The sequence below is a fragment of the Chroicocephalus ridibundus genome, chromosome 1 (assembly GCF_963924245.1).
Source record: "Chroicocephalus ridibundus chromosome 1, bChrRid1.1, whole genome shotgun sequence".
In the NCBI taxonomy this organism is placed as follows: Eukaryota; Metazoa; Chordata; class Aves; order Charadriiformes; family Laridae; genus Chroicocephalus; species Chroicocephalus ridibundus.
Window position 1 is genome coordinate 24,838,893 of NC_086284.1, and position 18,732 is coordinate 24,857,624.

General features: G+C 40.8%; 1 protein-coding gene across 4 annotated transcripts in view; it reads left to right on the forward strand.

Annotated features, from left to right (window-relative positions):
• Window positions 1-18,732, forward strand: part of CDK8 (cyclin dependent kinase 8) — a 91,029-nt gene that overhangs the window by 34,732 nt on the left and 37,565 nt on the right. For 3 of the 4 annotated variants that reach the window (XM_063331574.1, XM_063331583.1, XM_063331587.1), the window contains 2 exons: window positions 5,902-6,012; window positions 9,193-9,333. In XM_063331574.1, coding sequence (XP_063187644.1) covers window positions 5,902-6,012; window positions 9,193-9,333 — 252 coding nt within the window. Of the gene's footprint in view, window positions 1-5,901; window positions 6,013-9,192; window positions 9,334-18,732 lie in introns of those variants that run through there. The other variant, XM_063331594.1, reaches the window with a different exon arrangement.

The window sequence follows — 18,732 nt, forward strand, 5'->3', positions numbered from 1 at the left end:
GTTCATCTCTTGTAGCAGTAGTTCCACTGGTATCTTATCCATTACAGGATGACTAAATCTCTGTCAGTCATCTTCTGGTCTGAAAATCACCTTTTTCTCCATCAGCCGCAAGCTGCTTTCTGTTCCAAGTCCCTGTTTGCCCATTTTCCATCTGAGGGCCATGGTGTGACTCTTAATATGTGACTTGTTTGTTGCTGGATCATTTGGTGGAAGTGATGTGAGCCTTTTTGAAGCATGAGATAATGATTAGATTTTGAATTTATGCCATCAAACCAGCAAGATGACACAGTTGTGATTTTTTTTTTTTTGCTTAAGTGAATGTTTTGCTTGATATTGCCAATGACTTTGTTTCTAGCCAGCTTTCTGACTGTCCTAAGCTTTGAGAGAAACACATTGCATAGAAATTCTTTACTGTTAGGGTGGTGGAACAGGTTGCCCAGAGAAGTTGTGGATACCCTGTCCCTGGAAGTGTTCAAGGCCAGGCTGGATGGGGCTTTGAGCAGCCTGGTCTAGTGGGAGGTGTCCCTGCCCAGGGCAGGGGGGTGGGAACTAGATTATGTTTAAGATCCCTTTCAACCTAAACCAGTCTATGATTCGTCATTCTATGGTAGCGCTCATAGGAAGGCAGCGAGAGCAAGGAGTTGCCTTTTCTAAAATAGCTAATGTCCTGAGACAGGACACCAGAGAAACTCCTTCTGGGCCGGCTCACCTGGCCAGTTGCTTTAGCAAATGAGTCTGTGCTCGATTGTAGAAGTAAGCATGGTAGTATTGCAACACTAAGCAGGTTACGCTCCCTGCAGACCACATGTAGTAGCAAGCACCAAGAGTGGGGGTGGAACGACGTTTGCAGTAAAGCTAGAAATCCTCACTTACACAAAGAGTGCAGTATGTTGAATGCGCTCCTTCAGTGCAGTGTCTTGGCTCACGAGAAGGCTCTGTAGTGGTGGAGAGCTGTATGGGAAATGCGGGGATATCACTGGAGGAAGGAGATTGTGTTCATCGAGATTTGTGCTGGGTTCAGCTCATATTTGATGTGAAAGGTAATTACTGTTAGGGTCCCTGTGCAAGAAAAGATTTGCCTTAGTTATGTGGCAGTTTGCCAGGCTGCCTTAATGCCGCTGTTGATTATTTAATAATGTCCTGTCTTACCCCACTTTGTGCTTGTTTGTGAAGCAATTTAACAACCTTACACATTGTTAGGACACTTTCATTTACTGTCCCTCAGCTGCCCCATGGCTGTGGAATGAGTACTTCTGCATTTGACAAGGGAGATGGAGGACTTGCAGGACTTAACACGCAGGGATGCTGTTTCGCTTGCTGTGTCTTGAACAATATTTATCAAAGCAAGGGCAAGACCAGACTGGGGCAACATGGGATTATAACACTCAAGTCAAACTAGATGGGTCAGCATCTTCATCTGTTGCTGATTTATATTTCTTTGAAGGTGCTTTGTGTCTCCCTTCCTTACAAAGGGCAAAGGGCACCCATGCCAAATAATTTAAGGGAAACCTTTCTGGCTGTGGAAATGCTCTTGAATCGTTGTGTGATATGCAAATGAAAAGGACAGTAGCTTAGTGAGAGCCAGGCGCGTAGCTTTTGTCTACTTTCTCTTTGTGTTCTATGGAACTGAACTAGAGTGGAGAGAAGCAATTCGATACCAGGGTCACGAGGCCCAATGTCTTTATCATGGTACCACTGTGTGCCACTAATGTCTTTATCATTAGCGGGCATCGTAGTGATGGTCGTACTGTGTTTCTTGCAGTCCGCTTTGTCTCCAGTGAACTGTCAGCTGCTTGGACATGAGGCAAGTCATCTGGTAGGAAAGGCATGTGGCATACGGGCTAGAGAGGCCTGGTTCATGGAGGGTGAGGTTGCTGGAAATGCTGTTTGTAGCCCATGTGATGTGTTGTCATCTGCATGAGCTCTTTCTGTCCTTCAGGCAGCGTCTGCATTTGTTGCTCTGCATTATCCCTATCCTGGAGCATTTCAATCTTTCTGAGAGTGATTGAGGGATCACCTGTCACCACTGCAGCAAGTATTTCCTTATTCTCATGGTTTTGCTGATGTGTATTGGCCATCCTATTCACTGGAGTCCTCGTGGCTGTCTAGCTTTAACCAAATCTGTGAGTTTTTTTAGGCAGACAGGAAGAATATGTATTTAGTGCCTATTCATCATAAAAGGCAAAGGCAAAAACCATCAAGAATGATAAACTGAGCACACAGATGCACAAACGATAACAGCTGCTATCAGGGACAGTAACAAAGGCTAGAACGTTTAAAGCATCGGTGATGGGCCACAAAAGGAACCTCTCAGGTCTGTCCTTGAAGAGAGTTAACCAGAGCTTTGTAATGGATGAGAAGGAAAGCAGATTGCTGTGTAACTTATACGGGGGTAGAGGTTTTATTGGATATTTGAGAGGGCCACTGGGACTCTGTAAAACTTCCGTGGGATGTTTGGAGGAAGGATAAAAGGCAGGAAAGGGAGTGGACAAGGTGGATTGGGGAGGGGAAAGCATGGGAAAATGGAGAGGGAATAAGGGGCAGGTTTCATGTAAGCAGGCTGTTGGGCAATGTACTTGTCTGGCCGAGCCCTGTACGTGGTCACCACAGTCCATCCTGTGTCTGTTCCTAACTATTCTCTGTGTGAGTGTGTTCTGTGTGTGCATCTGTGACCTGGTAGCAAACTTAAGACTGGGCTAGGTGGTGAGAGCAGGATGAGGTCTACAGGGGCTGACTGGATGCTGGGAATAACACAGGTCTGCAGAAGCTCGATATGGGAGAGATGTAGGTCAGGAAATGAACACACACAGTGCTCTCTGGTAGCTTACACGTATGACATGCTAGTGAACTTCAAATGTGGAGAACCAGCAAGCAGCAGGAGACCAAAATCTGGAAGAGACCCGATGTCAGAGCTGGAACTTGAAGGGGCACGATGGCGTCTGGGCTTGGATTCTGAACAGATGTAAGGTCTGCACTGGAGTCTGGGGGACCAGTGAATATGTGTCCATGTGTGTGAACTTTGAGCCTGATTAGCTGGAGTGGGGAAAAGGATCCAGGCCAGTTGTGGTGTTCAAATTTTACGTAGGTGCTGTTGGTGCTTATGTGGGTGCCTGCAAAGAGGACACTGTCCTGCCTGTATTGTGATACTTGTGTGGCTGGCCTTGTCTGTACTGTGTGTGTGCCTGTGGGAAAGTCACGCTCAGTTACTTGTACCTTGCTACTGGCAGGATTTGGAAACAAGAAAGAGCAGCAGCCTGTCATCTAGCAGACAAAAGGAATGCTGTGAATCTCAAAGTCCACAGGATTGACTACCCCTAGCACAAATAAAGGACAATTATGTCTATGTTGCCTCGCTATACAGACAGGGAGTCGTGCATTACTCAAAGTTTCTCATTCTTGTGGTGTGTTCTGGACCAGCTTTGGTGATGGTTCTCTGTACTATGAGGTGAATCACGTTTAATGTGAAGAGGTTGGGTTTTTAAAGCGGGTTGATAGCTGCTGCCTGGGGAATAAGGAGTAGGATGGTCTTAAAATGGGACAGGAAGGCATGAAGGGGAAAATTACATTATTTTCTAGAACCCTGACTAGTGTCTGCCTCTTTCATTGAGGAATAGTCAGTTGTGTCTGGTACAGGTGTGTCATTAGGCCACAGAAAATCTGATGAAATTTTGGTATGGACACATAGTTGCTGAGCTGTCGTGCAATCTCCTGGGTTTAGTTAATTCATCAAAATATTTAGCATAAATTTATGCTGTGAATTTATACTGATTCAACAAAAAGTCCTTCACGATAAGGACTGGCACAATGTATCCATAAACCCTATAACCTCATTTGCTATTAAGAGGCTGACTCCCACCGATGGTCTTTGATGCTGTACTGAGCCTGGCTGGGATGCTGTGGGCTAGCAGCCCTCATGGTGTTGTGTTTTGGATTTGTGACTAAAGCAGTGTTGATAACCCACCAGTGTGTTGGCTGTTGCTGATCAGTGCTTGCTGAGTGTCTGGGCTTTCTCTCTCCCACTCTGAGCCTCCTCCCTTTGGGGAAGTAGCCTTTGCTCAGAGACTGGTCCGCTTGTGGGAAGCGGTGTTCGCCTTTGTATCTCTTGTGGTGTTTTTTTCATTTTAATTCCTCCTTCCTTCAATTATCAAAGTTTTATCCTCACCCACAAATATTCTTGCTTTTTTGCTTTTCCTCTCCCATCTGACTGAGGGGGGAGTGAGCAAGGGGCTGTGTGGGACTTAGCTGCTGGCTGGGGCCCACCTACCACAGAGGGTCCCCACCTGTAATTGATTAAAAATTGCAAATAAGCATTTCTTGGTTTTCCCCATGCTGATCTTATGCTTTGTAGGAATTATAGACATTTACGGAATTCCACACTTCTTGCAGATCCTGCCTTAAAATTCCTCTATGCAGTGCTTTTACAGGTCTTAAGATTAAGAGGTTTAACGTGCTGAAACTACTTCCTTCTGCATTGGTTTGTAATGTTACATTGTCTCCTCAACCCTGTGTCTCCCTCTTCGATCTCATACTTGAAATAAAAGCTCTGTGGGCTATAGGTCCTTTTGCTCAAGAAATGCACCACTGAAGACTCTGGCCAGTGAGTAGGGGTGGGAGGCTGTCTCAAATGAAATAAAAAAGAAGGAAACAAACATATGCAGATGTCCACTCCCATTTTACTATCTCAGTAGCAGCTAAAATGTTACCACATGTGACAAAGGTATGAGTAGAAAGGAATGAACTTGTTTCTTCTATTACATATCAGGAAAATTGTATTTTATTTAAAATAGATTCGGTCTTAAAAATAAAGTGTTAATTTTCTATTCTATATTCCAGTCATAGTTCAAATTGTTCTTGGCTTTTAAAAAAAACCCTAGCCATTCCTTTTAGTAAAAATGTCGTCATTTCTGGCAGACTCAGCTGGCAAGAATTCGTCTAGTCTTGGGTAGCCATGCCTGGCAATAGTTTGCTTAGATAAAGTTTTTATTTCTTTCGTAGCAGTTGTGTGAGTACAGTATATTTCTCACATGACCAGTAGAGCTCAAATAGACTGATGCTGTTTGTATTTAGGTCTTGTGTTACATCTTGACTATGTTTTCCTTTTGGTGGTGATTAAAGCTATAGTTTCTAAAGCAGCTGAGCTGGTTTAATGGCTCAGTGCTGCTGAAAGAAGTTCTTGCACTTAGCTGTGTCCCTTCACTAGTGCTGTGTCTGCTGATGGTGCCGTGAGTCATTTCAGCTCAGGAACTCAGCAGAAAATTAATGCCTTTGTGTGTCTGGGTTGGTTTTCTCCTGAACTGGGAGCTGTTTTGTGGATTGCTTCTGTGAGTAACATAACTGGTATAATATATGTTGTGGGAGGGAGTTGGACCTTCTTCTGTAGGTGGTGGTGACCTTGTAAATCAGCTGACTCCATCTTACAAACCACATCTTCTTTAGCTGACTGCATTGACAGCCTCTAAATGAGTCATCCCATTCGGCCTTCAATGGCTGCAACCAAAATGCAGGGCTTGCAGATAACTGGGAGTCAGGAGAAAATTGGATACTCCAAATGGCTCTATCAAAGATTGCAGCCTATGGGAAAGGGCAGATGCCACAGCTGGCTGTTTGCAGAGTCTTCTTGATCCTGGATAATAGTGAGAATTACACAGACTTCAACTTTTAGGAAATGAGTAGGAAGGGAGTGCTCTAAAGGGGTTATGACCTGCTTTCAGCTTTGGTTTTGAACTAATGACTGGTTCTTTCATTAAAAAAATGTGCTGTTTTTTGTGGCTTGCAGATTTTAACTTTTCTTGTTTGTATTGTAGCATATATAGCAAAGACTATTAAAGTATTCATCTTTCCAGCCCTTTCACAGCTTTGGATGTGTGGATATAACTCTTGTGGACTTTCTTTATTTTGCAGTTGCTGCGGGAGCTCAAGCATCCAAATGTCATTTCTCTGCAAAAGGTGTTTCTTTCTCATGCTGACAGGAAAGTGTGGCTTCTCTTTGACTACGCTGAGCATGACCTCTGGGTAAGGTGAATTGCTTGTAGGTACCAGGTTTAGAGTTTTAGTTGCGCAAAAGGGACAAGGTCAGGGAAGACGCATCGGTTTAAAAACAGTATAGCCTTTTTTGCCCTGTGTTTCTCAGAAACATTTTCAGTACTAAAGGAAAAGCAATGGAAAATGTTGGGTAAGCACGCTACACAGTTAATCTGTGACCTCCTTAAGAAGATAAAAATCTGCATTCAGCTTTTAATAGCTAGAAATCTAGTTTAAAAAATGCAGATATAACCCTCCATTACAGCTAAAGTAGGGTGCAGGAAAATAGAATTGATTATGCAGGTGGATTCCCTTTGAAAAATGACAAATTTATTGGCTGAATAGGACGGTTTGGAGTTTTGGTTACACTGCATGTCATCCATGAATACATGAAGTGAGAGTAATGGCACTGCATATCATTGAAATTTAATTAATGTGTTTCAGTGGGAAGAGCTTTTTACTCAACTCATCTGGTGAAATTTCCTATATTTGGGAGGAAGATTGTTTATTCCTAATTACAAGATACAGCTTTAAAACATAAACACGTTAAAGGCCAAGTAAATTTGTTTTAAGACATGTACCCTTTTCCCCGTTAACTTAATATGTGTGACCTTAACATCCATTTGGAATGCTTTAAAAAAAAATAAAGTAGCATTGTAAAGTAGCATTGTGAAGAATTCAAAATCCCATTCAACCTTAACTTCCCTGAGAATGAGGTATGTGTTTGCCTCAAATTAATCTGACATACATTTTGAGCATTGCTATCAATGGAACAAGTATTGTAATGCTAACTTTGAAAGATATTAAGAAGATTTGTATTAAAAAGTACAACAGTGGCAATTTGGAATGAGATGGAAATTTTGAGGTATGTGTTCGTGTAAGACTCGTGTAGTTTGAATCATGAGTTGTTTTTTCCTCTGCACGTAGTTTAGACAGACAGCTAAGACATACAGACCAAATTAAAACTAATTTGTTTTGAAAATGGTGTTCCTTGTAGTTGGGAATAATTCAGTAGTATTTGCTTAAGAACTATATGTCAGTTTTCCTTCAGCTAAGCTGAATCAAAGATATTGTCTCCCAGTTCAATGTCTTGGAAGTTCCAATAGTTGGTTATTGAGATTTCATTGCCAAAATAAAATTGAGGCAAAAACATTACCAAAGAGCTGAAATATTGGGACATTCTTAAGGCTGATGTACAAAACAAAACAAAAATCTTGAGGAAATGGAGTAAGGCTTTTTTCTAATGTAGAGAAAGAACAAGGACATTCTCTTTTTCACTGCTCCCCAATACTTATGATATGCTAAGGTGCAGAAGTTTAGGAATGTGTGAGGTTTTTTTGTTTCAAAATGTGCTGCAAGGCTTTGTATTTGGAGGACTGTGACTAGTAGGGACCTGTCCTTGTTTGTATTTATCCATTTCTGCATTGCTTCATACTTAACCAAAATCACTGCAGAAGCACCTCCGGTAATGAAATATCAGTAACTTAGGAATGACCCTCAATTTTGACCTTTATGTTTACATGCACATATCTGTATAAACTCCGCAATTCCCCAGCTGTACCAGCTCCTGGTGGTTCACTCTATCTGGATGCGAGGGACCTACCTGCAGTTGCAGTGACTGGGCTGGCTCCGTGCCCCAGGGAGCTGGCTGTGGACTAAGTCCTCCAGCACTGAGCATATCTAGCGCAGCAGATCTCAAACAAGGCTGGGGAAAGGGCACAGAGTATATTAGAGGAGGAACAAAGAGGCCCAGGAAAGACATCTGTCTTTCTGTCTGTCTCTGAAGATTCACTTCTCTCTGTCCACTGCATGAAAAGTAACATTTGCTTTGGAGTCAGTGGATGTGGGAGGTGAGAGGAGGCGAAACTTGTGGCTCAGTCTTAAGGATGCTCGTGCACGTGGTGCTTGGCTGACTAGGCAGGGACTGTCGCTTTGCCATCAATGTTTCTCTCCTCTGTGCATCTCCATTTTTACCTTGGGCAGAACCAGGGATGTGCCTTTTCCTCCAAGGAAAGCCAAGCTTGATGCCTGAAGCAAAGGAGGGCAAGCTGTATGGAGCTGGGCTGCAGCAAGAGAGGAAAGGCAATTTCCCAAAGGGGTTTGAGTAGTTGGGTGCCTAATTAGTACCTGGAATATGAAAGCTCAGGAGTGCAGGAAGAACATGTGGTAGAAGTTTGGTGCCAGGTTTTGGATGCACAAGATCAGGGCTGTTTTGATGATCACACAAATGTGAGCCATTACAGAAAAGAGGTATCAACGCATGAAGAAGTTTGTTCTAGAAATCACCTCTCCCTCAAAAGGAGACAAACACGGAAATGGTTACCATTACTGTGGCACACCTTATGCTATTGAAGTTAATGGCACCTGGCACTCAAGTGCTAAGACAACGTATCCTTTTGGACTCATTGGTGCTGGACGTCATTGTCTGTGTATGCACTTAAAATTGTTAAAGATTTTTTCTGTGCCTGGTTGGTAGCTGACTTTCAGATGGACAGATTTATAGCTTTGCTCTGTCAACAGCTTCTGTTTTGAAAGTACTGTGCCTTAAGGGTCTAGTAAATAAAGAAGGAATAAATCTGGGCTTCTAATTTAAACATTTAAAACTCCAAATACAGTTTGCAAGAATTTCTGTCTGGCATTTGGGGTTGAATGTTACAGTGTCATTATTACTGTGGGAGAAAACCTCAAAGTAAAATAACATAGAAGTTAGGTGATGCACCTTTAATTCTGTGCTGTGATATACAAGGTATCAGCCTATCTTAACAAAAAGAACCTCCCCAAAAAAATAACCCCCCAAACCTCCAAAGTGTTAAAGATCAGTGGTCTGCAAGGAGGTTTGCTCTGGCAGTTGTATTGGGTTTGTATGCCTCGGCCTGCTGCGGGAGAGCGAGCGAGCGCTTGTGTGGGGCTTAGCTGCCTGCCAGGGTTAAACCACAGCAACAACTGATTTCATGTTTGAGAGATTTCCTTGGGACAGTGATCACTTTACCTCATATAGTATTGATTTTCTAGTACTTAAGGTAAATGTTTCTAATTTTGAAAATTAATGATAATAAGTTGGAAAAAAAAACCTGAGTCATCTGTGTAAGGAATTGCTGGCAATCTTTTTGTGTAATGCTGTAGAACAAAACATTACACTTTTTTATTTTGATTTCTTTTTCCCCTTTGCAGCATATAATCAAGTTTCACAGGGCTTCTAAAGCAAACAAGAAACCAGTTCAGTTACCTCGGGGAATGGTGAAGTCACTGTTATATCAGATCCTAGATGGTATTCACTACCTGCATGCTAACTGGGTGTTACACAGGGATTTGGTAAGTGGATTCGCAATGGGTTTTAGCACTGGGGAGATGATTGAGGGAAAGGATTGTTTTTTGTACAAATCTCTGGGAAACAAAAACCTTTGTGCTAAGGGCATGTGCTAATAAATATATACTTTTATATTGCATTCAGACAGCCTTGATTAGCAGAGCAAATTTTGAAAGCTGACTATGATCTGATATGCTTATGACAGCAAGGTATATCAGATGGCTGTTTTCCTTTTTTGATTTTCTAAATAAACTATTTTTAAAAGTGTTCATTTAAATAACAGGCATGATGAGGTACAGAAAATGCCTTTGGTAGTATCACTGCAGGGAAGATAAATGACTAAATACGGCATGTGTGTAGGTGGGGGAGAGGATGATTGGCTGTAAGAACTGCTGAAAAAATAAAACGTCCCTAAAATTATCAGTTTTACTTATGAAGGTAACTTTTGAAGGCCACTTTTGAAGGCCATTATCTTATCCTCATGTTTATAATATATCAGACATATGGCCATGCCAATTTTTGAAGACTTCTGCAAATAAACTAACATTTATCCAACAGTATGAGCAAAACATTTTGAACCTGAGTTAGGGCTTCTTAACCAGCACATTCTATTAAGTGTTTTAAATTGGTAAATATCATCAATTCTTATATATTTGCATTTGAAATATGCCCACAGCTGGCTCAGCTGTATTTGTCTGTTGTCTTAAAGTTCGGTAGTTTTCCTGACCCATTTGTCTGTAGCTCTTATTCTTAGAAGTAAATTGAAAAAAAATGCTCTCAAAATATGATACTATCTATATATGATGCTTCTAATGACTGAAATTTTATTGGTGCACAGGAGTATTGTTAGTTTGACCTTTCATTCCCACAAGTCAGTTATACTAGTGCTATTCTATACTTGGTGCAATAAGTCCAGCTTCCTTATTACTCTTCCAGAGTCACTTTTTGTCTTTGAAATAGCTTTAATAGTGTTCCTAGAAATGTAGTCAAGGACTAGTTATTTGTCTTTTATTTTCATGCCAAATAAAAGCTTCTACGGAGCACCAGTCTCTGTGTAAAGTGATGAGAAAAATATTTCTCTTTGATAAGTAACATTTTCAGAACTGAAATACAAGGAAGCTTTGCTTTATTAAAATAATTGTATGGATATTGTTTCTAATTTCCTTCTGGTTTTCAAAATGGAACAAAAGCTGAGGCACTGAGGGAAGAACTCAAAAAGATTGTGGCTTTGTCATGACTCTTGAAACAGAGGAGCAAAACATGATGTAGATATACATAGTGCATGTTACTGCTTAGACACACTTTGTTTTAAACCAAAATGTAATGTCTTACTTTAATGTTCTGTCTGCAGTAGTACTTTTCAGTATATTTTTAAGAGGCATACAGAAAACTAATGACCTGTCATCAAGAATCTAAATTTTTTGATGTTTTACTTTCTACAGTTTCAGAAAACTTACGAACTTAAGCATAATTGAGTTTAAAAAGAAAACCATGCGTGTTGTTAACTGGATGGCTCAGGAGATTGGTAATTAATTACAGAGCCTTTCACATCTAGGTCTGTAGCTCAAATACAGTTTAAGTTGGCAAGTGTGAAAAACTATTACCGTTTCATTTTCTGACCTATGTGAAATGAGTTGGTGGTCTCAGTCCAGCATGAAGATTTCTTCCCGCAGAAAAACCACCATCACAATTGGCTATCTTTTGATAATCTGAGGAAGAGACCAAAAGCTTGAGGCAGAGTCTGAGAGGTCTTCCCACTGGAACCTTGTCAAGCCGTGTCGGTGAGAATCCTCTAAAAGCTGTGCAGGGGCTGCCTGCGCCGCCTCGTCCGTGGAAACCTTTGGGTTTGTTGTTTTGAAACCATTCACTTTGAGCTGATTTAGAAGGTGCGTGTTTCATGCAGGAGGAAAAACAGAATTGTATCTGTCAGATACTTTCTTCCTTTTATCAGGGTCCCTGGGAATAGCCGGAGTAACAGAAGGGATTCTACCTAGTGTTTTGTTTTAACAAGACAGGGGCATATGGTGCAAAGTTAAGCCTGCAAGTTGGGACTCCAATAGCATGTGTATTCTGATCCAAAGCAAAATAACCGACATTAATGCTTGTTCTTAAATGTGGGTTTCTGTTTCAGTATACCTGTAATATTAGCTTTCAGGAATATCAGTGTTAAAGTTTTTGACACTGTTTCCCACAGCATTCTCCTGGAGAAACTGGCTGCTCATGGCCTGGACAGGTGTACTCTTCGCTGGGTAAAAAACTGGCTGGATGGCCGTGCCCAGAGAGTGGTGGTAAATGGAGTTAAATCCAGTTGGTGTCCGGTCACAAGTGGTGTCCCCCAGGGCTCGGTGCTGGGGCCGGTTCTCTTTAATATCTTTATCAATGATGTGGATGAAGGGATTGAATGCACCCTCAGTAAGTTCGCAGATGACACTAAGCTGGGCGGGCGTGTTGATCTGCTTGAGGGTAGGTTGGCTCTGCAGAGGGATCTGGACAGGCTGGACCGATGGGCTGAGACCAATGGTATGAGGTTCAACAAGGCCAAGTGCCGGGTCCTGCACTTGGGACACAACAACCCCATGCAGCGCTACAGGATTGGGGCAGAGTGGCTCGAAAGCAGCTCGACAGAAAAGGACCTGGGGGTGTTGGTTGACAGCCGGCTGAATATGAGCCAGCAGTGTGCCCAGGTGGCCAAGAAGGCCAACAGCATCCTAGCCTGTATCAGGAACAGTGTGGTGAGCCGGACTAGGGAAGTGATCATCCCCCTGTACTCGGCACTGGTGAGGCCCCACCTCGAGTACTGCGTTCAGTTTTGGGCCCCTCGCTACAAGAGGGACATTGAGGTGTTGGAGCGTCCAGAGAAGGGCTACAAAGCTGGTGAGGGTTCTGGAGGACAAACCTTATGAAGAACGACTGAGGGAGCTGGGGTTGTTTAGCCTGGAGAAGAGGAGGCTGAGGGGAGACCTTATCACCCTCTACAACTACCTGAAAGGAGGTTGTAGAGAGATGGGGGCTGACCTCTTCTCCCTGGTGACAAGTGATAGGACGAGGGGAAACGGGTTCAAGTTACGTCAGGGGAGGTTTAGATTGGATATTAGGAGACATTTTTTCACTGAAAGGGTTATTAAACATTGGAATAGGCTGCCCAGGGAGGTGGTGGATTCACCATCCCTGGAGGTGTTTAAAAAAAGGGTAGATGGGGCACTTAGGGACATGGTTTAGAGGTGGCTCTTGTCAGGGTTGGACTCGATGATCTTAAAGGTCCCTTCCAACCTCAGCAATTCTATGATTCTAATAATCAATTTTAACTCCTGATTGGATGTTTGTTTCTCTAGATTTAGATGTGTGCAGCTAGACACACAGAGTTGCTCAAGTAAGGCGCTTGCTTTCATTTCATAAACTACCTATTATAAGAGTGATGGTGCTTGGGGGTGGTAGGAAGCTAAAGAATATAGTACTTTGGCAGAAAAATCTATTCTTTGCTACATCTCTCTCATAGGACAAGGATTTATTTTTAAAGGGTAAGAAAGCTCATCTCTTGGGGAAAGTATACTCCTCCAAAGTGCAATTTTTTGGTTTTTGTGTTTAGGTTTTTTTTAAAATGTCTTAATGAAGTTAGCTTTTAGGTAGGTAATGTTTTGGAGGTTTCTTTGAGATCCTGACTTTTGTAATCAGAAACAAAATACGGCGTAAAGTAACTCATTTCTTGCTAGCTTCCACAGACCAGGCAGTAAAACTTAAAGGCTACTAAACCACATAAACTTAGACTGAAATTTGCCTTCATAAAGGTGGAATCGAGGAATCTTCATTCATGTAAGATTTGTATAAAGTGAGTATATTCTGTATGTAACAGTAAAAACTGTAGGAAGACAGTAATTGTCTATTGTGTTTTTTCTAGTCCTAGTTTGTCTTTTACAAAGGAAATGCATACAAATCTTAGCAAAACTTATCTATTTAAATAGTTAAGTCTTTGCTGTTTTTTTTCTTTCACTGGTTACATGAAAGCCAATTCACCATTTCCATGAGAGCAAGAGAGGTGTTGAGTATCTTTCTTGTCTTTGAATAGTGGTATGCCTGAGTAGTTAGCTTTCCATATGTCTTTGAAACATACCAGTAAAATTTTTCAACAAATAAATGTCAGTCCTTTTCAAAATTCTTATTTGACTTGCATATTCTTCAGCTTTTTTTAATTCCGTGACTCGAGAGCAATTGAAAGCAGATTGTTTATTCATGCTCTGACTGTAGCAGGAAGGAAATAAGAACACTTCATGTAATTACCACAAAGTGCATCAATTATAGTTTTAATAATATTTTGGATTTCGTTATCAGGCGTGCTTGAAACCTACTGCATTTTGCTGACTTCTTTTCCTAGTGTTTTTTCCACTTTAGGATATCCAGCTATTGGGCTTCTTCCTGTGCTCAAAGTGCTTATGCCACATTAAAAATAAGCATAAGCAGAAGGCTGGCCATATATCTGTTTCCATCAATCTGCTCCCTCAATAGCATGAAGAAAGAGAGGACAGACTTAGTGGTATGTTTGGAAGACTTCTTCAAGTAATGGGCTGAAAATAGAGGTCCCTTTGCATGGTATGGCAATTTATATGCCATGCCTGTTAACGTTTAAAAGTGCATCTTCATTTGATATTAGTGCGTAGTAGGCCTGTCCACAGTTAGGATCCAGCCTCAGCCAAGAGGTGAGCACCTCTCCACTGGTTTTGTGTGGTGTCAGTAAGATTAGTCTGCAATTTAAATTAATAATATATTCACAAAATATTAAATTAATAATCGATTTTGCACTAATGTGGTGCAGCTTAAAAATGTACCACCAACCCCCACAAAAAAACCCTCGCAAAACCACCACCCAAACAACAAAAAAAACCCAAGAGGAAATCTCATGGGTCTTACTTGTACTGCTGCAGCTGAGACACCACGATCAAACCTTTCTTGCTCCCAGATTTTCAGACTGAATTCCCTGGCCTCTTTCTGTGTGCATGGCGGGTGCCGAACACTTGGCAAGCCAGGTATGGGAGTGGTAACACAGTGCTGGGCTCCTGCTTCCCATTTTCCTTCTATCTCTTGACAAAGGAATGACAATTCTTAGTTGTTGTCAATACTGTCCATGTCCTTGTTAATCTGGGATTGTGTCACTGTGGATGTGACCATTTGCAAACTAGCGCTAGCATGGGATACTGCAGCCTATTTAATGCATTCCTAGTGTGCAGCTCAGCTAAACTGCTGCCGGGAGATGAGCACTGTTTTTAATAAGCTTTCAGGCCGACAAGCTTTAATACAGTTGGAATGGAGCTTCCTGGGACCTGGACTCTTCCCAAGGATACCTGCTGCCAGGTTTGGGATTAGCAGGAACATTAAAGATGTTCCTTTAACAATAAATGAGGAGAAGCCACTGCCAGGGTGTTTTTTTGGTAGACAACAACTTAGTTACTTTCCAGGCGCTGGCTGTGAATCACTTAAGCATGTGCTTTAGGCAAGGTTAAATATATGGAACTTTCAGCCTGCCAATTTACCATTTTCCACATTAGAGCTCTTGAATCCAAGGATGTCTCCCTCATCAAAATTCAAGGATTACTTCAGAAATACAGGAATGCCCTTTGCTCCTGCTCTAGTGCTTACAAAACTGTCATTTGAAGGAATAAACCTGAATGCTTAAAAACAAATAGCAGGAAAAGCTGTGCACATTACTTGGAAGAAGTTAGGAGCTTTTAGAAGCGGGGTGGTCTTCTACCCTGTTTAAGTATATAAACAGATAATAGGCATTATTTCCCAAAAGGTGTTGTAGTGGCTTATTGGTGATCTGCTTCAAAGGAGAAAAATAAAACAAAACCAAACCTAACCCAACCCAAACCCTGTCACTCTTTTGGTTGTCAGCTGTTCCATTTCCCAAGATTTTTGTTTCCAAGGAGTTTTTCATTATGTAAGTGTGTGCTTTCACAAGATCACAAAAGAACAATGTGTCTGGCAGAACCTTGTTTTCTTGAATAGGCTGTAATTACATGCTTTCCTGTAAGTTGTAATTTTCTATAATTCTAAATATTCTATAGTTAAAATAACATTATCTAGTGTTTCTTAATACTGCTATTTGCAGGGAACATGACTGCTCCCTTGGCTACCTTTCTGAGCATTTTCTTTGTTTTAAACTTTCAAACCAGTAACTAATTGAAGTGTAGAAATGATCAGAAGAGACTGCAAAACTAAGTATTTGATGCTCATGCCACTGACTTTAAAAAGAAAAAAAGACAATCCCCAAAAAACCCTCAAACTTCTTAAAAAAAAAAAAAAAAAAAAAACCACACCAAAACAAACAAACAAAAACCAAAACTGCTGTGCAAATGAGAATCCTTTTGGCTTGCTTTCTTCTTGGTCATTGTTGTTGGCAATGGCCTATTATGTCAAACTCTTAATTGAGTAATATCTGACAGCTTTGTACAAATGCCGATTTGAAGCTAGAAATAAAGAGTATATTGCTGCAGTACTACCAGCCTTCCAATCCGAAAAGTAGAAGGCATACCAGTTAGAGATCTTTGAATTCACCATAGAGAAGCCTGTAGAGATAGATAAAATCATGTGCTTCATATACGCAAATCATTCTGTGGCTGCTCTCTTTGAAAGGTCATAGTAATCAGGGCAGGTTCATGAGGGGAAAAAACCAAATGTCACTCCCATCTTCAAGAAGGGCAAGAAGGAGGATCTGGGAAATTATATGCCAGTCACTCTTACCTTGATCACTGGGAAGGTGATGGATCAAATCCTCCTGGAAGCCATTTCCAAGCATTTGAAAGACATGAAGGTGATTGGGAGTAGTCAGCATGGATTTATGAAGGCGCAATCATGCTTAGCCAACCTGAAAGCCTTCAATGACTAGCTGCATGGATGGGGGAAGAGCAGTGGATGTTGCTTATCTCTACTTTAGTAAGGCTTTCAACACTGCATCCCATAACATACTTTCAGAGAAGCTAACGAAGTACAGACTAGGTAAGTGCACAGTGAAATGAGGCTGATTGAAAACTGGCTGAGCTGATGGGCTCAGAGGATTGTGATCAGTGCCATGAAGTTGAGCTGGCAACCAGTCACTAATGGAGTGTCCCAAGGGCTGGTACCGAGTTCAGTGCCGTTTAACATTGACATTATTGACCTGGACGATGGGACAGAGTGCACCCTCAACAAGTTGGCAGCTGATTTCCAGAGGTGCCTTTCTGTGAATATGTTATATCTTCACCATTTAAACTGTCTTGAAAACTTCAATTATTGCTTTTTCAAAATCTAAAATCCAGCTTGTGACAAATCAATAGAACAGAAGCCATGAGAGGGGAGGGGAAGCAGGAGCAGGTGAGAGTAAGAAGAATATGAAAGATCAAATAGCTCATATGGAATAAGGGAACAGTGTGAAGAAAGCAGTGAAATACAAAACCTTTTCAGTGAAGGAGAACGTTTTTGTGATGTATCTTGACTGCAGCATAATTTTCTTTTCCTGGGGAAAAAAGGTGATGTATCACTAAAAGGTTTTTTGGAAGCAGTGTGGTCATACAATGAAATATATGTTACTATTGGATCATCAAATTGTAACCAACTTTGGGTATGAAGCACTCCTGTAACAGCAGTATCTCTAGAAAGAGATACCCAAGTCTTGAGAGATTAAAAAAAATATCTTTCAATTCTAAGTGTTACAGATTCATATTTTTAGACCTCTCTTGGATTTAGCCCTACATCTATTCTTGGCTGGAATACTATGCCTATTTTGCTAAAGATAGCACTGAAATCAAATGGAAAAGATAAATGAAAATACAATATTCAGTCTGTTTCTCCAGTTGTATTTGGGTCTTCATTGCAAGACTTCCTGATGATTTTGTAAATTGGCCATCTTTACAGATAGTGAACAGATTTTTTTAATTCATACACCACCTCCATTCAAGCAATTCTTGAATATGAATGTAATCTTTCATGGCTTTTTACAGGTTGATCATCTTTAACCTCAGATCTTATAAGCAAGTGCAAGGTCATTTAACAAGTTTTAAGTAAGTATTGTGAAAGGGTAGAATAAAAATCCAAGATTTATGATAATGTGAACAGAATGATGAACAGATACACCTGAGAATTAAGCAGCCAGTGTTTAGCAAAAATGGAAAATCAATCCTGAAAGTTCTTCATAATCATTTACCACACGATACTATTAGTTTCCCGTTTATAGTAAGATGAAATGCTGAATATGGAACTTTTCATAGATGTCTGTATGATTGCAAGTAAAAAGCTTGTTTATAAACTTGATTCAAATGAAAATAGAGGTGCAAGGAGAGGTCAGAAATCTCACAATTGCAAGAGTGTTTTCCAAAGCCACTTCTTTTAGACTACTGCTTTTATTCAAAGCCACGTTTGTTTGATGGTCAAGTCCAACCTTGTATGAGTATCATAAAGATGAGTAATGTTTTTTAGCCTTTCATTATCTTCTGCAGGTGTTTCTAAAGGGTCTGACTATATTGGTTTGTTTGGTGTGCTGACTTCTGCTTTGTTTGTTGGATCTTAAATTTAGTTTATCAACAGCTTTCTTGCTTCATAGCTCAGTAATTTTTTTTTCCGTAAATAATTCTTAAAATAATTAATCCTCTGCGGTGATCAAAGCTGAGTCATAACCTTGTCATTTACAACTGACAGTGATACTGGAAACGCTTTTTTGCTCTATTCATGAACATATCTTGTTTTGAAACTACAATAAACAGTCTTTGAAGTTTAAATGGAAGCTCCAGGTGGAGCAATGCATATATTAGAACAACTTTGCTAATTTACCTAGCCAATAATGTGACCAAACCTAGACAGACTTACTTTTAGACTGTTATTGGCTAGAGGAAATGCAGGAAAAGCTTCTGAATTTGGAGTTCTGTGTTCAGTGGAAACTTCTATATCAAAGTGCGAGATGCAAAAAAGAAATGGAAAAAGTAAAGCTGCTTATTTAACCACCAGATAGCTTAGGGACAAGTGAGTACAACACAGATGAGTATTTCAAAGCATAGAATTGCACTACCTGATTATTCATGTTTTAGTGAGATGTTTTTCACTTACTTGCTACAGATCTGCCAGACACAAGAAGCAGTGGAAGCAGAGTATTTTTTCCTGACATTTCTATGTTATTGAAAAGCAAATAATTTTTAACCTGTGATCTTGGCCCAGTTAACAGGTAGTGAAGAACTGTTGCAACAAGGGAAAGTAACTCATAGTTTTTCTTCATACGGCATAAATGCTGTTGTGAAGAGTACTGCTTTTGTTTTCTCTGTCCTCTTTCCCCTAGAGCCCTTCGGTGCTAGATGGAATATTTCAGGACTGATCTTCATAGCCATTTACATCTTTACCTTACAGGGTATCAAATCAAGGGCAGGCCTTTTCAGTGCCTTTCATCAAGA